Source organism: Sciurus vulgaris (genome assembly GCF_902686455.1).
Source record: "Sciurus vulgaris genome assembly, chromosome: 1".
Classification (NCBI taxonomy): Eukaryota; Metazoa; Chordata; class Mammalia; order Rodentia; family Sciuridae; genus Sciurus; species Sciurus vulgaris.
The window spans coordinates 87,166,255-87,192,537 of NC_136461.1; the positions used below are offsets into that span (position 1 = coordinate 87,166,255).

At 38.2% G+C, this 26,283-nt stretch overlaps 1 protein-coding gene and 1 long non-coding RNA gene across 2 annotated transcripts in view; one reads left to right on the forward strand and one right to left on the reverse strand.

Annotated features, from left to right (window-relative positions):
- Positions 1 to 26,283, reverse strand: part of LOC306669210 — a 90,469-nt gene that overhangs the window by 46,642 nt on the left and 17,544 nt on the right. Inside the window, exon 2 of the long non-coding RNA XR_013766059.1 lies at positions 9,018 to 9,066. This is a non-coding gene — a long non-coding RNA (uncharacterized lncRNA). The remainder of the gene's footprint in view (positions 1 to 9,017; positions 9,067 to 26,283) is intronic.
- Positions 21,345 to 26,283, forward strand: part of PALMD (palmdelphin) — a 50,533-nt gene continuing 45,594 nt past the window's right edge. The window contains exon 1 of the mRNA XM_079153088.1: positions 21,345 to 22,145. Within this exon, the coding sequence (XP_079009214.1) occupies positions 22,101 to 22,145 (45 nt within the window). The 5' untranslated portion in view covers positions 21,345 to 22,100. The remainder of the gene's footprint in view (positions 22,146 to 26,283) is intronic.

Sequence of the window (26,283 nt, forward strand, 5' to 3'; positions counted from 1 at the left end):
CACAATGAGGTAGAAAAGTTAGGAAGTCAGTGAGGGAAGGGACTCTAACATGATACGTACATCTCTGGTTTGTGTGAGAGAACCCAGTCTGCATAGGAAAGCACATGACATGTAGAAAGACAGTTATAGGTTTAATAGAGAAATTAAAAGTGAAGTATAACTATTCTGGGATATTCTGGTATGGCCTAATAAGGGATCTGAAATGGTATAAATTCCCATGGTTAAAAAAGAATGGTTGTAGAGGGAATCACTCATTCAAAAAAGAGTTTATGAACAAATAATTTATATGTGTCTGGTGTTTACACATTTACTCTACATACTTTGTCATGTTTACTCTCTGAGGCAGTTATTATTAATACCACACCATAGCTTAAGAAGTTGAAGCTTAAAGATTTTACCTAATGTCACAATGAAAAAATAGCAGAGCCAGAATTGAAATTCAGAGTCAATTCAATGCTCGGCTTTTCTTTCCTTTGTCTTGTGATAGATTCAAAAGAAATGCTAAGTCTTATAGTCTTACTTTTTCAGAATTTAAAGTTTGGTTGAGAAAAAAAAAAAATATATATATATACAGAATAGACACTTAATGATAACTAGCACTGTAGTCTTATAGAAACAAAGGAACAATACAGATAGTAAATGCTATAGGAATTCAGAGAAGAAGGATATTTAGATAGGCTAAAGAAATCCTTCATGGAGGGAAGGAAGTTTTAGTGAAGGAAGGATATAATTTGGACAGTGGAAGGTAAGAACTTGGTGCTCTCAAGAACCATAGAATAAATCATTAGCAACACCTCAAATTGGGAAGCATAATATATTTAGGAAATAGAAATGCGTTTGCATGCTGGGGTTGTGGCTCAGTGGCAGAGGGCTTGCCTAGCATGTGTGAGGCACTGGGTTTGATTCTCAGCACCACATGTGAATAAATAAAATAGAGGTCCATTGCCAATTAAAAAAAAGAAAAAGAAGTGGGATTGCTCAGATTCAACAAAAGATCCATATGGGGCCTCAAAACAACAGAGGTAAGTGAGGTACCTTAGAGGCTGATGTGAGGAATTTGGTGCTGAATACAATGGAATGCCACTGGAGATTTATGAACAAGGCAGTGACCCACAGAAATGTATGTTTGCAGAGGTAAGATTCTCTTCCAGCTTCTAGCATAAATATAGTCATCTCTATTTTTCTGTCCAATTAGTTGCTGGAAACTACACCTGGTTTAGCAGGAAGACTAGTTTTTGTTTTTTTGTTTTTTGGTTTTTGGTTTTTTTTCTGTTAAAAATGGCAGCCCACCCTAACCCTGAGTTACCCAAGAATTTCAGGGGCTTTCCAATTCAATTCAGGGCTCAGTTGTTCTTACAAGTGTCAGAAGACAGAGACTGGAAGGGCCTCTCAGTCCACTGGCATCATGGTTTGGTTCACCGTAACAGAGTTCCCATACCATCAGGAGAGCCCTGTCTGCTGCTAAGGTGACGCCCTTACTAGACAGATCACTGTCATGGTCATAGACTTTCCCTACACTTGCATTTCAAATTTATTTTGCTCTCATTTCTACATGCTTAGCCACTGGTCCCAGAATAAACCTCATGCCAGGGCAATTAGATCCAAAAGATCATCCACCAGACTGTTCAGAATCAGTTCTCTCACCTCTTGAGCTTTTGAACCCAAATCACTGTCCATTCAGATCTTTCCTTGAGGAACAGAACTTATCCTACCCAGTGGTTCTGGGAATTGAGTGTGTTGATATAGGTAAAGCATTCACATGGTCTGGTGCCTAGCAAGTTCTCACTAGATGTAATTATTAGTATTATTTTATGCTTGAGAATGCCTGCTAAGTGACAGAAAATTTCTCAGAGGTACAGGCTAAGCATATTATTATTACAAAATTATTTCGAGCTCTTTATGTAGTGCCTTGGAACTAAAATCTGATCATCTTCTCTCTCTTGCAGACTGAGCACTGTCAAAAAGGCAAATATTCATGCTAAGTAGTTATTAAAAGTGAGACTGGATGAGTCAGGGTTTCCAATCCACAACTGAGCTATATATGTTATAAATAGGACTTTTATAAGAGTGAGCAAGTCAGAGCAAGACAATTCCAGTGAAGAGAAAGAAAAGGAGAAATGGTGGTTTTTATTTTATTTTATTTTTTAATTTTTAGTGATGTAGAATAAGGGATGGGTTTCCTTTATAAATGATAAAATAAAATGTAATGTTAAAATATTATGCATGTTTTCTTGGCTAATAATGTAAGATGCAAAGCCCTTTTCTTATGTTGTCTTCCAGACTTTACACAAGTTGTACCTGTGAGTATCATCAGTGAAACCCTAAATGAGAATATTTATTTCCTCCCCAGAACTTTGGCAATCAAGAATCACAAAGGAGACTAGGATGGGATAAGTTTCTTCAGAGAAATCTTGATGGGTGAGCTGCTGGCCAGTGTTCTGCACTGCACAGGCTGGCTTTGGAATGAGACTGCTTTACTTTGCTTCCCTTCCTTCCCTTCCATTACCATCACAGTACCAGTAATGACCTCCACACAGGCCGATTCCTGAGGAGTAACTATGGAGGTTAGGTGGGGGGGCTCTTAATGCTATTGGCTCCTCCTCCTGAGGAAATGTCAAGCCCTTAATAGTTATACTTAACTAGATACAGTCAAAGTCACTTCCTATCTAATTAACTTTAACTCTCCACTTTTATACATGTACTGAAACCAGGATTAAACTGGAAAATAGCATTTCAAAACTTTCCCCCATCTCCCAAATCCATTCTGCATAACAAAGACAACAATATTTAGTGCTGAGAAACCTTGAAGCAAACCATCACTTCTCTTTTGAGAATTTATTTTCCTTTATTGAGGCTCTTTAGGGATGTATCATGACTATTTTTTATGATTTTTCATCAGGTTTGGGGAATAAAACTGCCTTGGTAACCGAGAAAGCTATGCTAAAATCAAGTTGCCTGTGGGTGTCTGTCAGTAACAGAAACAAAGAACACTGCTCTGGAAAATAACATGAAACTGAATGAGCTCCCTCCGCAGGTGGTCTGCCTTCTTTCCCCTCACCCTAGCTGTGAGTGGTTGTCCTGCCTGTGCATTATGGCCAGGCACCTGTCACTAGCTCATCTCCTTCTGTGGCTCCATAGGACTCAGGCAGGATTCACATGTCTGAAACTGTCTGTCTTCCCACACACAGCAACTGACCAGCTAGAAGCCAGGGTGACTGACAAAGAATGAAAGTCCCCATGTTTCAGAAGGCGTTTTAAATTTCAAGACGTATCTGTGAGCTACAAAGAAAATGCTAGGGGACCAGCACCTGATGAGCAGCTGATCACACTCTTGACAATTGACATGGACATTATGGTGTGTCATTTATGTGACAGAATTGGAATAGCTAGACTCCCTGGAACCAGAGGGCCAGATCCAGGCAAAATTACCTCAGACCTCAGCTTTCCATCAGAGTGATGACTAGAATGTTTTGCACTCCCTGGAGGGCTGTATAGTCAAGGATCATAGGGAGAATTTGCCAACAATTAATCTTAGTAGAGGTCTGCAGGTTTCAGGATGGACATTCATTTATTTTCATTCTAGTCCAGAGCATAGTCTCATATGAGGCTGTCTGCGAGAAGTGAGTTAATGAAACCAATTTGCAATAATATTACGCCTTTTAATAAGTGATCCTATTAAGGATCTGATGTCCCATACTGAGTCTAAATACAGATACACAGCAGAGTCGGTTGTAAAGCAAAGCCTTTACTGAGCCTGAGTAATGCCTGGGCATCTTACCACCAAACTGTTCACCAGCCCGTTAGGGACTTGAAAACCACACCCAGAAACTCAGTCTGAGACAGAACTGTCTTAAATGAAATGTGCTATAAACCAACAGTATTTTATGTTCAAATCTTAAGTCTTGTGGAGAGAGACAGACAGACAAAACAAAAAGACAGAGAGATTAGCAAAAGGAGTAATTCTACAATCAGGGTGGAAGTGGCATAGTTTCCCCCTGAAAGTTTATAATCAACAGCTTTCATTTTGCCCAGAAAAGAGATATAATCATAAAAATGACAACATTTTAGAGCAGGATAAACATATCATCTAGACTAATTTCCTTATTTTATAAGAAAAAAAATATAGAATTTTCCCCCTAATAATCAACCATTTAAAAACAGGTTTCCACTGGAGTAGAATAAGAGGGTAGATACAAGAGGGCAGAGGTCTCAGGGACCCTCTAACAAAGAGACCAGAGTCAAGATGCTGAAAAGAGAAATAAGAATGCTAGAAGATCAGATAGAAGAAAAGCAGAAGCAATGTTACTTCATTCCTAAATTTCACTAGACTAAATTCCATCTGCCCCGGATGATGGCAAAAAATAAAATAAAATAAAACAAAAAGATTCTAGATCCAAAATGAAGTCAGAAATTTTATAAACCAAAGCTGAATAAAATTGCCAAAAGCTTCTGTGGAGCCTTCAAAGTACTCCCATGAAATGCGGTGATACAAGTGCTTTGTCAGACATTGCCTTGCCCTGTGTCATCTCATAAAAACATTAATACACAAAGGAATAGAAAATGAAGGAGACCACTCCTGGGGGGAGGCAGGGAGTCTCAGAATGGTAAATACATAATTAAAATATGTACTACTTCGCAATTAAGAGTGCCATTCCCCAAGCTTTCTGACAATACCATAGAGTATCACTCTGCTTCTAAAAATTCCTTTCACAGTTGGCTCTATAGAAGTTTACATTCTGCACTATTCTTAGCTGTCGGCTAGAACTACAGCAGTTGGAGAATTCCGGGGAGTCCTCATCGCCAAATTCCAGGACACGTAGCTAATGCCACTGTTTCAAAATTCTCTTGTTAAAATAAATGCATGATCGAGAAGGTTTTAGTTGTCAAAAGAATGATACTATTAACTGTAATGCAGGCTTTGACAAAGATTTTTCTATAGCAAACTCTTAAAATAACAACTATTCAATGAAAGCTTACACCAAGTACAGTAATGGTGTTGATGAACAAGAATATATACTTTAAATAATATCAAAATAAATAAATGATTCCAGTACCAAAATTTCAAAGACAATTGATATTATTTGGTAGAGCAATTTGATCAATGTATTTGCTAGACCATGCTGAATACATATCTGTTTCAGATTAATTCTTCATCAAATATTTGTTGAACACCTACTGAACAAAATTGTCAAAAATGCTAGACTTCAGGGCTGAGATTATGGCTCAGTAGTGGAGCACTTGCCTAGCATGTGTGAGGCACTGGGTTTGATCTTCAGCACCACATAAAAATAAATAAATAGAATACGGGTTTTGTGTTCATCTACAACTAAAAAATTAAAAAAAAATTTTAAATGCCAGACTTCATGAAGCTTACATTGTAGGGTGCATATAAAACAAAAATAAACATTTTTAAAACAGAGATCATATAGTGCATTAGGTGATAAGCACTGTGTAAAACCAGAATGAGGTGGGAAGGTCAAGGGGGAGATGTCAAACTATAAGAAATGGGGTGGTGGCCTGCATGTAGCTCATTAAGAAGGGAATGCCCCTGAAGGCTTACAGCAAGAGAAGGACTGGCCATGCGGGTATTTAACAGCATTGCAGGCAGAGTCCTGTGAAAGACCCTGAGGTGCAGCACATCAGCTTGTGCAAGTGGCAGAGGAAGAGAAGTAGGAGACTGATGGAACTGAGTTTGTGCAGGACTCTACAGACCACTGTTAGTACTATGGCTTTTATACTAAAGATTCTGAACAAACAAATGACATGGATATGCTCTAGAATGATCAACTGTTTTGTTGAAACAAATGGTATGGAGAAAGAATGGAAGCAGGGAAACCAATTAACTGGTGAGAGACCAAAAAATGGCTCATAATAGTGTGTTAATAGTGGAGATTATAAGAATCAATCAGATAAAATAAATAGTAATTTAAAGGTAGAGAAAAAGGAATTTTCTGACTGGATGTAGGGCATGAGAGAAAGAGAAAATTCCAGGTTAGCTAAGAATTTGACCCTGAGCAATTAAAAAGGTGGTATTACTGTCAACTGAGAAGGGGGTGGCTGGGAATGTTAAAGATCAGATGTTCCATTTTGGGGATATTATATTTAAGATATTATTTGTTCTTATAGGTGAAATTTCAACAAGGCAGGGGATAGAGGCAACTCTTTCTATATATTGCTGCAAAGACCCAAAACGGTGCGATAACTGGCAAGGATGGTAGAGTTCAGCAGAAAGCTTTGGTTTACTTTGCTTTATATAAGACAAAGTATATGTATATATTTATAATAGCATATATCAACATTAGGGCTGATAATGTTCCAAGAAAGTAAAAAACTGACGAAGCAGGAGAAAGAGGAAATTGCTGGAACAGTTATCCTGAGTAGGTAAGAAAGGATGGGATCCTGCACATAAGTGGAACGGTCAGCTTTCTCTGTAAGAAGAAGCAAGAGAGACAAGCACAGATGGTCAAGCTTATGGATGCAGATGCTGGTAGGTGGGTAAATATGATGGTTGGAGTCTGGAGAATTTTCTTCCAGTTGTGATTGAGGATGATGGAGAAGGTGTATAAGGTTTGAAAAAGAGATTAAAAAAAAATAGAGAAGTGGGAAAGTAAATGGACTAGGGAAGCAAACTCCAGACAGCATTAAGAATGAAGCATAAGCATCAGAGAAGAAGTAGGTAGTAATTAATTTACATTTGGACTCAATTCAAAGTTTATATTGGGGCAAGATCCGTTTTTTCTCTGGTCATGTTGACATTCATTGGTATAGGTACACAGAAGACTTCACTTACAGAAGTGGACTTCACTTACAGAAGAACAGTGATGGATGCCGAAGCAGACAGGGAATGGAAGATATATGCAAGGAGGTGACTAGAATGGTTGAAAAGGAGTTTAAGCTTGGTTAGGATAGAAGAGAGGCCATCAGGAGGGTGACAGAGTGAAAAGTAGAAGGATTAATGGGCTGGAGAATTAAATGGGATCTGGGAAGTGTTTTGGATCATTGTTCTAGGAATGGACTAGAAGATAGGAAATGGTGGTCATAGATTGGGAAGAGATTATGGAGATGTTGCAATTACAGGTAATGCCAAAATTCAGGATAATAATAATTTTTTTTAACCCAGGAAAGGGTACTGTAGAAAAGAAAAATATAACATGAGCAGAAGAAAATGAGGAATGATTAGACACAGTTCTGTTGAAAGGAACAGCAGGTTTTTAAGATGAGCTGCTAAATTGCTTCTTTGGGATTTTCATCAGTATAGAGAAAAGAATGACATGTGGCAGCCAGTGTAAGAAAATGACACTGTGAAGACTTCATTTCTCAAAAGAAACTGTCTACAATGACTTCATCCATTACAGATTTACAGGGGCTATAACACTCTTCTTTTGAAATGCATTTATTATATCAGTCATCTACACCTTAGTATAAATTATAGAGATTAGAATAGTCCAATGCTTTCTAATCCCTAATTCAGATCTGCCCAATGAGAAAGTGGAAAGTTCTCAACAGAAAATTGAAAATATTGACTGATGTTCACAGCAGCTTTATGCATAATAGCCAAAAAGTAGAAACAATCCAAATGTTTGTCATCTGATGAACAGATAAATAAAATGTTGTTTATTCAAACAATGGAATAGTATTTGACAATAAAAAATAAGTGAAGTTCTAATATATGCCCCAACTTGGATGAAACTTTCATTATGCTAAGTAAGTCAAACATAACCTAGTGAAATCCTGTCTCGAAATAAAATTTAAAAAACAAAATAAGGGATGGGGATGTAGCTCAGTGGTAGAATGTGCCTGGATTCAATCCTTGGTACCGGAAAGAAAAAAAAAGCCATATATTGTTCAATTCCATACAAATGAAATGTCCAGAAAGGGCAGGTCAATAGAAATAGAAAGTAGATTAAGGCTGCCTAGGGTTATAGGAAAGGAGACTAGGAATGATAACTATGGGTCAGGGGGTTTCTTTTGGTGCTAAAAAAAATTTCTAAAATTGATTGTGATGATAATGCACAACTCTGTACAGATACTAAGAAAATGGAATTTATAATTATTTAGGTGGATTTTATAATATCCGAATTACACCTCAATTAAATTGTTTTTGAAAGAAAGAGAAAAGAAATGGAATGGAATGAAATGAAGCTCTGGACTGGGGTGTAACACATGCTTAGCATACCCAAGACCTTGAGTTCAATCCCCAACACCACAGAAGAAAGGAAAGCAAGGAAGGAGAAAAACTGTGAGTTCAAGTGGGCTTTGGACAGCTGGAGGGCAGCATTAAAACAGACTACATGAAAAAAGAACTTGGGAAACACTGAAAGAAGCTCTATCTTTCTTGGAATTTGACCAGCTGATAATTCATATTCTGTGAATCTCTCTGGAATCAGTTCCACCACCATCTTGGGCCCATCTGCTGCCCAAGGTTGCTAATGCTTTCCCAGAAGAAACACACCCTGACCAAACAAACCCAGAGTTTTCAGGGCTTGCAGAGCTTGCAGAGCTCAGTGTATAGAGCTCATTCTCTAGTTTCAGGCAGAAATGGGTTGAAATTCTCACTGCTGCAGGCTATGTGTGTGACTTCGGGTAAATCTTATTGCTCTTGGTCTCCATGTCCAATGGAAAAAGTGGGAAAGTACCCATCTTATAGTATCATGATAAGAATCAAATAAGACAGGAAAGGAAAAGGACTTATTGCAATAGCTGGTACATAATGACTGCTTACTCATAATAATAATAAAATTTTAAGAATGTATGGCCAGGTGGCTAGAGATGCCAATATATTTTAAGGTACATACTCTGGCACTCCCTATTTATGCCCCCCAGGCATAGAAGGAAAGAAAAGTAGTGCATTCAGGTGAGGCATCTCTCCCTCTTCCTTCTCTTCCCATCCAGTACTTCCTCTGTGACAAATACTCCTGTTTCTGGGTGAAACTGATCCTTGTGGTCAAAAAGAAATGGTAATGTCACAGAGGCAGCTACTTTTCCACCCAAATGTAGAACAATTGCTATGTTGTTACCTTTGTTGAAATGAATCAGGGCTGATGCCATCGAATGGCCCTTGTAAATCTGTGGAAAAAAATTCACCAAAAATACGTCTTAGTTTGACATTAACAGTTAGACAATCATTTGCTCCCTGAAGTTGAAGATCTATGCTCTAACAGTTATTTCATTACTTAATAAATTATTATTATTTATTAACATATATATTTTATTAAGTGATAAAATAACCACTTATAATCATTTATTATTCATAATTATTATTAGTTATTAATTGCTGACTATTTGTTAATCATTAAAGTAGCAAAATGTGCTATGAAGACACATATGAGAGAAGGATTAGTTCTATTAACCAAGTCAGGTTTCAGAGAGGAGATATGCTTTCAAGAGGCCTTGGAAGGATAAAAAGAAATTATAAAGCTAGGAAGGGGGAATGAGGTCGACAATTGACTGCTGCATCCATATCTGTCCATTGGAAACTACGGAATAGATTCCAGAGTACAACTCTAACTCCAAAGGCTCACCCTAGAATCCAGTTCCCATGTAACTGGGTAAAGTGAATAAAGATGAAAAAAGGTCCTTTGATTTGACATTGAAAACATCAGGTGTGCAGGTTGGTGACTTTGCTATAGGTAGGCATACCTAAATTAATTCTCTTTTCATGTAACCCACTTCTGCAGAACTGAGATAAATTCTTTACTAATTTCTTTGAGTGGGAAGCCATCAAAAAGACATAAGCCCATGGAATTATTAAAAGGAAAGTCACTTTTCATTGGGGGGAGGAATTTATTATCTCTGAAATAATTAAGCTCATAGCTGGAGCCTGGCTATAAAAATCTTAAGTCTTCCTTTTTTCTTTTTTTAAAATACCACCAATTACCTGGAGTTGATCTTCCCTAGTTGTGACACATTTAGTTTAATTTTTAAAGGGAAAGAAATTCTCCCCTATGCTTGATTTTCATGCTTATTAAGTGTTTATGGGGAAAAAAAAAAAAAAAAAAAAAAAAGTTTGCATAACTTACAAGGAACAAATCAAAACCAAGTAAGTATTTAGTTAATCTTGATAGGTCCATAACTACAAAAAGAGGACCCTGATTCAGAAAGAACCCAAATTTTCAGCCTGGAAAAATTCAAATACTTATCTCCTCAGAAAGGTTTCCTTGACCTCTCTAACAGTATATCCCACCACCACCCCACCCCTGATAATTAACTGTGTTCAAAATCCCGTTTTGTTTTCTCTATAGCATTTAATCTAGAACTTTGTTTATTTTTCTCTTGTCTTTCACCACAGAATCTAAGGTCCAAGAGACCAGGTACATGCCCATGTTGCTCAGCTTTCTACACCAACCTCTTATCTAGCACCAACATTTGTTAAATGCATGAAATCAACCAGGCCACAGCAATACTAATCTCAATGTGAATGACACTGAAAGATTTTACTCCGTGAACAGAATTTTAGATCTCAGGAAACATGCAGTTAACATATGATTCCCAGCAACTCCAAAAGATTCTGTTCTTTCAAACTAACCACACAGGCAAACATGACCAGCTAGCATACAGGTGGTATGTAGAATGAAATATCCATAGCAGACCTACTGATTTCAAGCTACTTCCTTAGGGAAAGGATCACTTCTTTTAGTAGTACTGGCCACTCAGTAATCATGAATGCTTGTATTAAGCTCACATTCCATTTAGACTGTGGGAAGTGTTTTCACCACTAAATATATCATTCAGTTGACCTAAACACCTGGAAAGGTGATAGACTACTAAATATACCTCGGCTCATTTAGTTATGCTTTCCCTGAGAACGTCAATTCTGCGTTTAAAGGGAATTGTGGGCATGGGGGATGGCAAGAGGGCTTCATTTGAACAGTGAAGATCCATGCAGGCAGCCACTAAGAATTTTATGCACATTTGGATGAAAGGGAAAAAATGAAACTGGCCATGATATGGGATTACTTATGCATGCTGCTTGAGTCCGAATGTTGACTACAAGCTCCAAATGGAACTATTAGCACTTCTTGGTTTGGTGGAAAGAACCAAGAGTTATTGACAGGAATAGGAATAAAAGCTACAATAATATTGCTGTGGGAAGCAAGGACTCTCAACTGTTATTATAACACTTTATCCAAATGACTTTAGAAAACCCAAGTTTTTCTTCAAATCATTTTTGTTATCCGTAGTGTTTACTTTACATCTTAATATTGCAATGGCCATTGCACACTGAAAACTCTTCCCTAGACCCAGGCGTAGACATCCAGGGTAGAGCAGCAATTGCAATTAATTTTGAGTCTTGAGCTCCCAGCCTGTGAAAGCACACCACTCCCTAAAGTCCAAGTCCTTTCAGTTCCAGGGGACTCTCCCACTCTCCTAGCCCTTTGCTGGAATTCTCTGTCCATTCAGTGGTGACCTCTTCTATAACAGCTGCTCATTCAATCATGTTGTTTTTCAGCTAGACTTTTCTCTGTTCTCCACTTACTCATGCTCAGAGATGCTCACCAATGTGGGGTGAGGTTGTGTCCTCTGGTCTTTAAAAGTGTTTTAGAAGGGAAGCATCCTCTATTGATTTTTACAGCTCTTCCTTCTCAGAACGTGAAGTCAGTTTCCTTCACATTAAAATCAGACACTAAGCTTATACACATAAAAGTACTTCTCCCAAATAACTAAGTAGTTTCTCGGGCTCAGGTATGTGTCTTCTCAACAATCTCCTTTATCAAGATGAGTTCTCTATTCAGGATGTTGCTAGAGGTTCCTGGAGTCCCAGGGTTAAAGGAGGACAGTCAACTCCTCATTTCTCCTAGAATTCCACTGGCAAATGGCTTGAAAATACAGCATCCCCCTTAGGAGTGTGCAGATTAGGTTTCCTCCTACCCTATACCACACTTTTCTTGCAAAGGTGAAACTTTAACATGAACTTGGTGCCTTTAAAGCAAAGGGAGGTAAGGAATGTAAAAGCTCAGATTAGTAGCCCAAAGCTCCTCATTTATTGACAAATCTTAAACGAAGTAGAGAAAACACCTACTGATTAAAAAATAAAGACATCAACTAAAGTCAGCAAAGAAAGAAAGAAAAAAAAAAAGTGACTGTGAATCAGCTAACATTTAGGACTTCTCTGTAGGAGGGAATATTTCTCCCAAATAGAGAGGTCAGTGGGCTGCCATGTAACATCTATTCTATCAGCTAGAACATTTCGCTCTGTAGTATAATGCAGCTTATAAATAAAGCTAAACTCAGAGTTGTTTCTCAAGGGGAGATCATGCAGTCTGCTTTGGTGGAATGTCAAGACGTAAGGGGAAAAAGAGATCATCAATAAACAAATTCACAGAACTGAATAGTTACATTCTTTTTTGTGGACAAACCCGTCTTTATTTCAGGCCCTATGTTAGGAAGTCACAGCTTCTCCCCTTTATAAATAGCTTGGCATTTGGAGGCTACCATTTGTAACGGCTTGTGAGAGTCTCTGTACCTTTCCCCCTCTTGTGTACCCACTGCATACCATTTGTTTGCATTCCATTGTTGGCGTGTACATTTGCACTTGGTAGATTTGTGGGAAGGCAGAGACGACCCAGCAGTTATACAAAGCTTAACACAAAACTGAAGGTGTTTGCATTGCCCAAGAAGCTTACTACCTTTAGTAGTTCCCAGAAATATAATCGTCCACTAGATCATAGTAAAATGCTCTCTTTTGCTTCCCCACACAGACAGATTTAGTGAATTCAAAGAAAGGAAAATGGACCTGTCCCACACCCTAAAAGTGTGATTTTTATTTCATTCATATCCATTTCCAAAAGGCACATTTAAATAAAGGAGGACAGTAAGAATAGAGCTTGATAAAATCAAATTGTCAAATGGGCAAAGCATAGTAAGTTAATAAAGCTGTGGACAAAATTAGCCAGAGATATTCATCTAGCTTGACCTTTGTTTCCCAACTGAATTACTATTCTTACTCTATTCAGGGACTGCTTTTACAGGGCTGGTTACTATGGGGGTACCATAATAGCTTCAGATTTCATTTTTAAGAATTCCACGATCCATGAGGAAGAGAGCAGCCTGCTCTTTGGAATTTCACTTGGAAGGAAACTTACATTTAAATTGTTTTCAAGTTTTTCTTCTGAAGACATTTTTATGCTCTAAGATTAAAATTAAACATATACAAAGGACTATTTGTGTTGCTGAGATTTTTTAAAGTGTTGATGGACAACTGATATGGGTATAAAGGAACAGCTATCTCTGTCACTATCTGGGCTATGTTCTAAGCCTTCAAATTGCACAGGAAATAAGAATTCTAGTTAACCTTCAGCTCTAAAGAGGTTCCTACAGATCCATTGTGGCAATCATAGTTTTTTATAACTTAGTGTTTTGTTTTGTTTTGTTTTTTAAGTCTCACCCCACCCACACCACTGCATGACTGCATAATGCAATTCTTTCCGTCTTTGCCCTGAGCACACATTAAGCAATCTAACTCCTACACTTAGAATCTCACCAAAAAGAAGAGGGAAAGAGAGGAGAGGCAGGAGAGGAACAGAAGGGACTGAATGGGAAGGAAAATACAGGGTATGCACACAAAAGACTTTCACTTGTATGGCAGGTCTAAAGATGAAGTAACAAAATTTTTTTAAAATGTTAAAATAAAGTAAAACTTCTAAACATAAGATGTTTGGGCTTTTAAAAAAAATTTTATTTCTTATGTTCCTTTTTAAAGCCCACTTAAGGAATATAATAAACACTGGCAAAGCATTCATCTCCCCAAAGAGAGACCCATTAAATATTTTGGAAGTTAACTTTCAGTTGGCATCTTTTGAAACACTTATTTCCAAAAATCTTCAAGTTAGAATTACAATTGTCTGGAACCCAATCTGTCAGTCAGCAAAGCCTTGGAGCTCTCACTCTTTATAGTGAAATGGGCTGAAGGGCAGACACACGGACAGCTGGCTCCTTGCTCGCTCTGCCATGTAAATCCACTTTAACATAACTGGCTCACACCCGGGCTTTTAGACTGATGGCTCAGCCTAGAGACTGATCTAATTGGATAAGCTTATAGACTATTTCCATAATGACAAAAAATCAGACCATGCTTTCCATGACTTCCACAGTCAGTCTAATGGAAATTTTGCTGGACATGGAGTGCTACCATCTGATGAATCAGCACCCTGCCCAAGTCTGGCCATCTTGCCTCAATTTTCCTGTGTTGGAAACAAAGACATCCAATAGCTTCTTGGTCATGGGGAAGGATGAGACTGGTCTTTCTCCTGAATAAGTCAATTACAGTTATTAGGTCATATGTGTAGAAAGATTCATGTAGCAAATGTGAAGGCACGAAAAGAAATAATAATGTGCCTGCAAGATTTAATATACTTTCAAAGAAAGTAGCTATTATGCTTTGTGACCAGGTTAACGTAAGTACTCATTTAATCTTGTTGTAAAAATTTTATAAGAAGTTCATTATTCCTACCAGTTTACACCTGAAGAACTACTTTTGACATATCAACCAATTTTCCCCAGTATACCCCGCTTATAAATAGAAAAATTGGAAAATAAGCCCATGTCCCTGATTCTGGAACCATCAACATTTGTTAATTTTCTCATGGAACAGAACAAAGGTTTGATGTCCATGACCTAGTTAAGGATCATTAATAAATACACAGAGACAAATATATTGAGTGTGTGTGTGTGTGTGTGTGTGTGTGTGTGTGTGTGTGTGTGATCTTTAAATACCACATACCTTATATAACAAACTGGGAATTTGTAAACCTGTATGTGACAATTTGGTAGTATGTCATCCTGTCATCTTCTAGGGAATCTACACCTATAAAGTTAATTCAGCTTGTCTATGATGAGCTAGAAAATGAGGGGCTATGACTGTATAATGTCCCCTCTGCTTCCCCACCTCCACCACTGACTCATTCTCTGAATTAGGTTAACTCCTAAGTGTCCACAGTTAAAACACTCAAACACAGCTCAGTGGTCCTCTCAGCCAGGATGACTGAGCTGAAATTGGCCTTCCCTCTGCCCTGAGTCTAACTTTGGAAACCTTTCACTTTTATCCAAGAGTTTACTTGTCTTCTGTTTACCTCCTGTCTTCTCCAATAAAAAGAGCTCATTATCTTATTTCTCTTTGTCTCTAGCACACAGCATGATGCTGGTTACACGGCCAGATGTTTAACTAGTGTGTGATGCATAGGTAGATGAAAGATCAATGATCAAGACTCATAACATCAGGCTTCTATTTAGTGGTGACACACCTTTACAATTCCATATCTAATGCCCAAATTTCATTCCTGTGCATAAACAAACTATTCTTTAAAACTCCTGAGGAATACAGTATTTGAGGTCCAAATATTAGCACCAGGAATCCTCATGCCCAAACTTGGGAGCCTAGTAGAGCTGTGGAATCATCAACTTCTTCACGGGGAAGATAGCTCCTCCATGACTAGTTTCAATTTCTCTATTTGTATTTATGATCCCAACATAAGTATGTGTATTTATTTTTGCTATGCCAATAAAACCTGAGATTCAGGCTTTAAGAAGAAAGAAAAAAAAAAAAAGAATATAACTATTTCAATAAAGGAAAGGAACCCCACTTAATATTTATTTTTGAAAATCCAGGACAAAAATTACTAACTACTCAAATGCTAGAACTTATCATCAGTTACCCTTTAAACTCAAATGACAAACTTATGGAGGAAAAGTAGAAATAACTTTTCAAAACAAAAAGCAAAGGAAGATCAAATTTTTCAAGTTCAGAAAGCAGCTGAGTACATACAGAAGGATCTGGATAATTTTAAGCATACAGTTTAGTGTATGCTATCACATATCATGGGCACCGTTCTAAATACTTTTGGTTTCAGGAACATTTTTGGTTCAAATATTTAAAATATCATTTTGAATTGACTGACTAAAAAGGAAAGTGTTCAGTGAAGGTATCAGATGGAACAAGCATTTTTGAAAACACCCAAACCCAAAAACAATGCTGAGGGAAGGGCGGCTTCCTTACCCTGCTAACAAAGGAAGGAAAGCGAGTAAGGCAAACGTCCTCAGCAATGCTCTCACTCTAAACAAATGCATTAGAGCTAAACCTAGATGGTCCCTTTCATCTTGCTCTTTGGTGTACATTGTACAGGGGTATGAACACCATAAGGTATGCATGTATGTGTCGTAAATTTATAGAGGAAAACGCATTGTGCTGAAGCACCATAGTACTTGATTTTCATGGAATGAATTATGGACTGCTTGGTCTTCCACTTCTTCTGTTGTTTTCTTTTGTTTTTCTTTTTTGGTGGGGTTGTGGTGCAGGGCCTCACACCTGCTAGAAAAGTGCTCTACCACTGAGCTACATTTCCAGCCCCTTCTCTAGCTGAAAGATAAAGCCATAATTTTTAAGATGCTTATTATTTTTGTGTTCATTTGTAAGCCGAGGAAGAGGAACTAAAATACAAGGTCACAAATATATTAAATATTGATTTTATGCTGGGCTCAAGTGGCCCATAATCCCAGTGGCTCGGGGGGCTGATGAAGGAGGATTGCAGGTTCAAGGCCAGTCTCAGCAACTTAGTGAGGCCCTAAGCAACTTAGCAAGGCCCTATCTCAAAATTAAAAAAAAAAAAAAACAAACGTTTTTTTTTAAAGGCCAGAGATGTGGCTCAGTGGTAAAGCACCCCTGGGTTTAATCCCCAGTACCAAATTTTAATATGATATTGGATAACTGAGGCTGTGTTCAGAAACAGCTGCATCTTTTATCTCTAAAAGTCAAACAATTGGTTTAATTAAATATCCTTTTTCATTAAATGGAGCAGTTGTTTGACCTCTGGGAGATTTAGCCTGAAAGAATAATATAGATGTTCAAAGAGAAAGCAGCCTGCTTAACCACATACGCTGTTCTACTATTTTTGCTAGAGTTTTTTAAAACAGTTGAGAAAAAGAGAAGGAACGAGGAAAGAAAGAGGCAGAGATCAGTGAGGCAGGAGTTAAGGAAGTGAGTACCCTGGGGGCTGAGGGAGGAAAGATGGAAGAAGGGATCACCTCTACCCAAAGCCATGGATAATTCAAGATAAGCATCTGCATGGTAGAACATCTTGAAGTCCATTTACCCTCTAAACCATGAAGCTCAAATTATCTAACAAAGAAATGGGTAATATCATAATCCTGACTGTATAGAGTACCCTAGATGAAAATAAAACAGCCTCCTCTCTTGCAAAATGTGTGGTCACCCTACTCACAGAACTCCGTCTGACCCACTTAATCAATGGGTGAGGACGGTGCCCCAGGAACCAAACACCTCTTGAAGGTCCTACCTCTTAATATTGTTACAATGGTGATTGGATTTCTTTTTCTTTTTAATATTAAGACAAGGTCTCACTAAGTTGCTTGGGGCCTTGCTAAGTTGCTGAGGCTGGCCTTGAACTTGCAATCCTCCTGCCTTAGCCTGCCAAGTCAATGGTATTACAGTCATGCATCACCATGCCCAGCAGGTGATTACATTTCAGTGTAAGTTTGGGAGGTGACATTCAAACCATAATAAGGCACTTTGGGCCTCTGGATTCAGACCTTCCGAAGGTTATGAAGAATTCTGATGACCTTTCCTTTTATAGAATTTTGATACTTTTTTATTATTTTTTCCACAGGTACTCACACTTCATATTTCCTACCTCTCAAATAGATCTTCCTACCTAGTATTTCCCTCTTCCCGTGTGCTCCGAGGAAAGTTGACAGTTTTCTTCTCCTGAAATATGAATCTGATCTTTTCTCTCCCGCTCCCCTCATTCACTTCCATCACATCAAGTTCTATGTACAGATAGGTATTTCTGTCAGTCTTTCTGTATAATTCTTCTCTCTACTCCAGGCAGGATTGTCTCCTTCCTGGACATCTACCACATTGTATTTCCATCCCTCTCGTGGTTAGAAATATTTTTTCTGCATTTTAATTCTGTTTTTCCCTATGATAGCTGTCCTGCAACTCACATTAACCTCTACCTTGCATAATTTTTCTTGGATTTACGGTTGGTACCACATGCCACTGCCCTGCACTATGCCTCACCATCCTGGCCTCAATTAGTTCCACTGCCCACACTTTGGTTCAGCAGAGAACAATGATATCTGGTTCACTATTTTTTACCTTTATTTACTTCACACATGCATCTTACCTCTCCAATCAGTCAGCAAATGCATTGTAAGAAGAGACAGTAATTCAGAATCTCTCATACCCTTTAACTCCTGAAAGAATGTCAGCTAATGAATTATAACTTTTAACTCTTGCCATCCTCATTTACTCTGGTTGGCAAAGTATAAATAATTTAGTAAGCCATTTTAGTAAGATAATTGAAAGTAGCAAAGTTCTATTGAATATCTGTTTCACAAAGGCTGGATTTATCCAGGAATACATAGTTAACATTTAATGGATTCTAGCTCAATAGAATATGATATTTTGTGGAAAATGATTCTAGATATTTTGTGATCTGGTTTACTTCTAAAGATAAAATAGATTTTATAAATCTATCTGAGACTTTGTTCCTAAACTCCAAATTCCATATTCAATTGTGTATTCAACATCTCCATGTAGATAACTAAGTGACTTGTTGAAAACTGAGTTCTTGGTATTCATCCTCATTCCAAAAAAAAAGAAAGAAAGAAAGAAAGAAAGAGCAAAAAAACTCACCGAGTTTCCTATCTCAACTGATGGCAATTTGCATTTGCTCAGATCAAGAATCTTAGAATTATCCCAAATCTCTTTCTCTCCAACTCTATCACCAATCTTAGGAGATCCTGTTGGTTCTAACAAGAGTATTAAACTGTGGATTCAATCAATGCCCACTGTCCTCACTGTTCCCCCTCTAGACCAAATCGACCATCATCTCTCACCTGGATTGCAACGATATCCTACCTATTCTCTTTTTCCAACCTTGCAAAACTTTCTCCGACTCAGAACATCTCAGTGACTTCTCACTCCACATGGTGAAACCTAGAGTCCTTTCAAAGGTCTAGAAGATCATGCTGGAATTGGAACCTGTGACATTTTCTGCTACATCTCCTGTTACTCCTCCTGCCCTCCCTCTTGTCTAACCACCTCGCTCCTGTTGTTAATAATGTACTAATGATGGCCCACCCTGCAGCCTTCTTGCAGGGTCTTCCTGATAGGCTCTTCTCCTGGTATCCTAACTCCTACCTCTCCTTTAAGGCCTATTCAAAGGCTCCCTACTCACTGAAGTTATCTTAATGACCCTATTCTAAATTGAGGTTTTTATACTCAGCTACTCTTTCTTTTCATAACATTATCACTGTGGTTGTCAAGAGAAAGTGCATCTCAGGCATCCAAAATCGACCAAGGGTCTCAGATGATGAACTCTGAAATCCAAGCTGTGCATTTGCGTCCAGGCTGTGTTTTCCAGGGGCTTCTCCTAGGCAATTATTGAACTTGATAGGAATGCTAAAGTAGACTCATTCCTGGGACACACAGGACCATTCTGGTAAGCTGACTTTGGCTCCAGGACTCTCTGAAGACCTTGATAATATTCCTTAGACTGCCCTGCAGATTAAGCTGTTTCCATGCAACTTTCCCTCCCTCTCTCTCTCACTTGGATCTCCCACACCTCCCCAACTCCAGCCTTTTCTGCCCTCTTCCCCATTTTCTCTCCTATATTTATTTCTCCTAATAAAATTTTGCACATTTAGCCCACCTTGGCATTTGTTTCTCAGAAGATTCAGAATAACATAATCACTTTCTCACCTATTATGTTCTACTTGTTTATTACATTTATCCTTTACTACCTGCCACAAGATAAATTCTAAGAAATCAGGAATTTTGTTCACTTATATATCCCAAACACTTAACATGGTGTTGGACAAGTGCTTAATAAATATGTGCAGGATGAATGAACAACAAATGCTTTTAAAATTAGCAAGTGCTTGTATCAACTACACAAATGAATAAACACAAGATAATACCAATCACTCACCCCAACTTTGCTTCTTTAATTTTCCGATCCTCTTATTTGATCTAGTCTTCCATTACACTAGAGAAACCTTTGTATTTCCTATAGCAAAAATGAGATTTGAGAGAATAGTCAATTTTAGGAAAAGATCCAGATTAATAATTGGAGGACTGCCAATCTGTTCTGGGCAGCAAATATGCAGTTAGTTCTGAGATTTTTACCACTGCTACCGTCTTGTCTTTAATTTCAGCCAAGATCTGCAGATAAACAAAATTTAAAGTTTTGAAGGTTTGATTTTTCTTTTAAGTTTAAATATCCATCCAGTAGTAGCGAACTTGGCCCATGCCTAATCAATTCTTGTACTCCATAGTCCCCCTAAGTGTCTCTTTTGAGGATGTAAAAACAAAGATAAACTACTCTCAAGTATGATTTCAGACGCTTGAATCTGCTGCGCTTCATCTTGGGATGACTGACTAGTAATATGGGCTCTGTGATTTGGAACTTCCAAAATAAATTAAAAAAATATATATATATATATGAATGTATATGGAAATCTTATTTCATTCGGGCCTCTAAATTTCTGTAGAGGAGAATTCCATAGGATTCTGTTGAAGGATCTGAAACCAGTTGTAAGTTTTCTGCGAGCTGGATGGAAGAGGAAGGTAGATCCAACTCTTCATAAAAACCAACTTAAGCATCAGCCTGTACCTTACCTTGCCTGTGTCCTTTGGCAAACGTTGATGACAGGCTGTTGTAAGACCAGACAGCTGAAGTTCCAATCCTGACTTTGCTGCTTATTAGCTATTTGGCAAATTACCTCCCTGAACCTGTCACCTCATTTTTAAATAGGGATAGCACACCTATCATTCAGCACCTTGTCTGATAAATAGGATATAACTCTTTTCCCCACAGACAGTGCTCAGTAAATATTAGCCATTACTATTACTAATATCAGAAACACAAAGGAAATTAAACCTTATATTCAATGTTTGGTTTGTCTTTTAAACCTCTTCAGCTGTGTTAATATGAAGGTGCTTGATAGCATCCAAACATGTAATAATGAGGTAGATGGTAATTAGGGTTTACTACATCAAAATTTAATTAAAGAACCACCAAGGAAAAGAAAACAAAGTCCATTGCAAAGTTTCCTAGTCTCTGCTTTGACCTAAGAGCTTCACTGGGTTTCGCTCCTGTTTTCTAAAGGGCAAGGGAACATCCACGCGGTGCTGGGCTGCCAGCAATTACAGAACATCTCGTCACACTTGTAGAGGCTCACTCCTTTCTCTTGTGTAACTGGTGAGGTCAAAATGGGCACCTTCATGGAAGCCGAGAGTGCCATTTCTGAATGAGGTCCAAGAAAGAACTGCATTCCATAGAAATCCAAGTTGGGCACCAGCAGAGCATGGCACTTGCTGTTTAAAGCTCACTGAGCACTCCTGGTGGGCCAGCTTTTTAATATCATCACCTTAACACCTTTGATTCCTCCACGATCTGAAATTCCAAAGTTTGCAACAAACTGCTGTAGATGGGACGGAGGGGGAGGAGGACAGCCCATGTAAATTTACCACTATGTGGAGTTCTAAAGTAACTATTATTGCCTAAAGCCAAACAGAGAGAAAGACAAATAAGTGACTTGGCACTTCTGTCCAGCCGAGGTAAAGCTCTCTCTTTGTAATCCTGGAGTGAGTGCAGGTGAACCAACTTCCTGCAAACACGCACAGATCCACGCATGTGGGGACAGCTGTGTGTTGCTGGAGCACAGTCTGATTAAACAGTGTGATGATTCTCTGTGCCAATCCTGGAAAATGATGAATTGGTTAAGGAACAGTTAATAAGAAAATGTGCCTTGCTAACTGTGCACATTACAACAAAGAGCTGGCAGCTCCTGAAGGAAAAGGGCTTGTGCCGCTGCCGTTCAAACTTGTCAGTCAACTCGTGCCAGCAGCCTCAGCGTCTGCCTCCCCAGCACACCCTCATTACATGTGTCTGTCTGGCCTGATCTGTGCATCTGCTCGGAGACGCTCCTGACAAGTGGGGAATTTCTCCATTTCTCCCTGGTGCAAAGAACCGACTTCTCCCTGCCTCTCCCTATCACCCCAGCGCCTCTCCCCAGGGAGCCTCTTTGATTTATGGTAGCTTTGGACTTCCTTCAGCGTCTGACTGTCCTTGACTTCTAGAATGGAAGAAGCTGAGCTAGTGAAGGGAAGACTCCAGGCCATCACAGTAAGTCTGCATATGGTTATAACTCATTAAGGTGGTTGCTTAGAGGAACAGCACTGGTTGCTAGCTGTCCCTGTCACTGAGCCCCCCTCAGTGGAAAAACAGATCCGTCAGCCTTCGTGGATCTATCTCTGCTTCTCTTAACCCTTGTGACCCTCTGTAACTCTTGGGCTTTAGAACCTGAGTGCAGGGCAAATGTTCCTGATTTTCACAAACAATTCCTATGCTTTAAACAACAATCAAAAGCTTTTAAGGCAGTCTGGTTAACTATCATTCATCTTCTGTGCACCTTAAAAATACAGTTTCTCCTTAAATTTGTATTTGACAGGCATTAGATCAAAAAGCAGATCCCCCACTTGGAAACTTTTTAAAGCGATGAATGCAGCAAGAAGTTTGATTTGTTTAAAAGGGAAAGAGAAAAAGAAATAAAACAAAAGATCTGAAACTTTTTATTTGTAGCGTATGTTCCAGAAAACCTAACAATTAAAATGAAGGTTGGTATATTTAAGCTAAGAATTGAACAAGAGAAAAGTAGGTAAAAGCATGTATCAGATTAATTCTCAGAGATCAGTTTCCAGTACAGTCATAAACTGAATAAGATCCTGATAGAGGAATGTGGTGCATGCAGTGGATTTGGAAAATATTTCGTTAATGCCGGGAAGAAAAATAGTGCAGTTTTTATGTTTGTTCTGGGAAAGAGTCAAAGCAACAAATGAACTACTTTTCTTAAATGATTCAGCTATTTAAACACTGCACTTGGCAGTAACCTGGAAATTTGTAACACAATCATTTATCATTAGCTTCAACTTTTAATACAACTTTTTAAGGAGAAAAATCTTTGAAAATCAACATCCTAATTTCTCATATTTTTTGCCACTGAAATTACCTATCAGGAAGAAATGAGTACTTTTTACAAACTGATACTTAATCAGTGTGGTAGGAGGATATTTTTCTTGTCTCTTCAAATTCTCATAGCATAATAATAATTCAAATTCTCACAGCATAACTAATTTAAGATTTTTATTAAATGGATATAGTGTCTTAGTTTTACTTAGAAAGGATTCAACACGTTGAAATGGTTTCTTAGCCATTGGTAAGGAACCAGGGGTCCATTGATAAGACTGGCACTTTTCCATAATCCTTTTTTTAAATGTCTAACTTCTAATTACTATATTTTCCTTTCTTCAGAAAGCCTTGGCCTGGGTTGTTGTTTGTTTTGTTTTGCTGTTAAAACCTGACCACTGTTTCAGCTGTGCTGCTTGAAAGGACAGGAACTCCTCTCTGCTCTGTTGTTTTTGGCATGGGCCTTTTACATTACAGCTGTTGTCTAAAGGTTGCTTTACTGGACTGTGAGTTGTGTGGTCACAAGCTCTACTTTTTCTAGTGCTTCTGTCTCTTAATGAAATGAAATCATGTCCTCAATGAAATACAAGTAGACACATCTGAATTTTCCTTTTTGAATTGGGGCATACCCTAGCTTAAGCCTGTACTACCTCCAGTGCACCTTAAAACTCACACTGAAGTAGCACATGTTCCAAAGACATGGCTGCATGGAACTATCCAGGAAGAATAAGAATTTTCACTGAAGGTTCAAATGCAAACAGGATCCTAATAATTTAAGAGCAGGGGAGGGGGTAGTAAGTTCCTAAATATACAGACATATGCATTTTTGATAATTTAAAAAAAAAAACCAATTTTTGGATTATTCCATTAGCCTAAATATAGCCCATTAGAAAGAATTAAGCAAATTTCCAAAGTAAGGTCACAAAGTAATTGTAGCTTAGAAGTCATATACTTGCATAAAAGTTGTAGGGGGAAAATGGAAAAACTTTATGGGAACAAATTCCCATTAGCCTACACCTCACCAGGCTAAATCCAGTCATATTTGTCACCACCTAGAGGGGAAATGGAGCAGTAGTGTGTCCATGGAAACAACACATCACCCTCCTCCCTTCTAGGGCCCTGGAAATGCCAGCTTTCTCCACCCTGGCCTTACCCAGGAAGCCACCTCACTATTCCCTTTCTTCCTGGGAAAATTAAAATACATGGTATCCAGGAAGCTTGCTAGGACGATTTCTCTTTAGAAGTACTCATTATCTTCACAATCTCTGACCTAGACTAAAACTCAGAGTCAATCTTCTCATCCTAACCATTTTCCTACACTGAAATAAAAAGCTCTACTTTTTCTAGTGCTTCTGTCTCTTAATGAAATGAAATCATGTCCTCAATGAAATACAAGTAGACACATCTGAATTTTCCTTTTTGAATTGGGGCACAAGAGAAAAATCAGAAGGCAACTGACTAATGAACCAAGACATACCAACTCACAGACTGCACTTTGGAAAAAAAAAGAACTTTAATACTCTAAGATCTGTTTGAAATATAATCTTTGCTCCTATATTTATTCCACCTGGTTTCAAGTGCCTTAAAAGTCATTACTTCCACTTCAAAGAATTGAAAAAATAAATGTATATGTCTATAATTTGACAGAATCATGTGACAATCTTCCTCTTAAAAAACATTAGACACATTAAGTAGATGGAATGTGGCACTTGGGCTCTCTAACTGAAAATTAAATTACTGTGGTGATGCCATTCATTGCTTGTATCTGTAAATTGAACTTTAGACAGAAGTCTTCTCAAAGATTTAAAGAGAGTGAAGTCAAAATTATGAAAGTGCACAGAAATAATTGTTTAAAAGAGGCACTTCAGTGTAACAGTACCAAACGCACACTCTATGTAATTGCTTCTTTCATCTTCTTCCTTCATTGCTTCATCTATGTACCAACTCTTCCCTTCGTAAATCAGTGGTCAAAATACCCCTTAGCCAAAGAGTTCAGTTTGCAACAATATTTTTTTAAAATACTGCTTCAAACTGATTAAATATTATTTTTCATACCTAAAATGTCTCCTGAGCCTATTTTCGAGTTGTACATAGTTTAACAAATATGTAATTTTGATGCAAAGGGAGAGCTATTGAAGTAGTAATTTGAAATTCACTTATAAGGTTGCTAGAACTGATGATACCAATGTCTCCAGCACTTTTGAGAGAAGTGGGATGAAGGCCCAAGTGTGTCCCCACAGAGTTATCCCTAAAGAAGAAATTCTGTAGAAGTGAGCATGGAAGAACAGTAAAAAGGCCTGGGTAGATTTCCCTGAGGAACAGAAAGATCCCTTTAGGATGAGTAACTTTCCACACGTTCTTGACATCCTCCGCTACAAGGAACATGTCTTATCTCCCTTCCTACGGGGCCCTTGGAAAAGGCCATTCCTAATACGGGAATGCTCAAACTGGAAAACTCCTGGATCTGAAACTACCTAGAAATCATAGACTTGCAGAAACAGTTCTGTTCCAGGGTTGAGCTGAGATGAATTCTGAGAACTAGAATCAATTTATAGAGAACAGAATCAACAGAGAAGACAAGACAGCCGTTTATAGTCTCATTAAGGCCTAACTTTAACCATTAGGGATGTGTGTATCAACTCATGTTTTATACCTCATCAGACAGTCCCTCTTATGGGTGGGTTATTATGTTTGGCAAAGAAGTGTGACATAGCACATTTGTGGGGCCTTTGCTCAACTAATAGTTGTTAAGCACTTACTATGTATCCAGCCTTATACATTTAAAAGAAAGAAGAGAAACAAGGAGCATTGGGAATCTCCCGAGTGAAGGTGGAAGTGGGTGGTAATTTTAAGGTGGTGGTCAGGGTGTGTTTCACAGTTAGGGTGACAAATGAGCATAGCCCTAAGGGAGGGGGCACTCTGTCAAAAGTTAGACAACAGTAGGAATCACAAGTAGAAGCACCTGTCTACAACTGCCTCCCTTTGGAAAGGAGCCACAGAAAGTCCTGACACTGGAATTTGAGCAACAGAGCCAGATTTGCCAGCCAAAGCTGCTCAAGATGAAAAAAAAAAAAAAAAAAAACAACAAAAATACTTCACATTTCCCTGGATCCACTCCTTATTTCTTTCCACCCCCAAAGGTTATTTTTTTTTATTTTTATTTTTTTTTTTACTTGTAAATACAGGAATTTAGGAGGCAGGAAGTTCTTTACGTAAAACAGAAATCTTCTTGTTCAAAGAAAGATTTCAACAGAAATCTTCTTGTTCGGAGACCCATATTAAAACAATAACATAAATG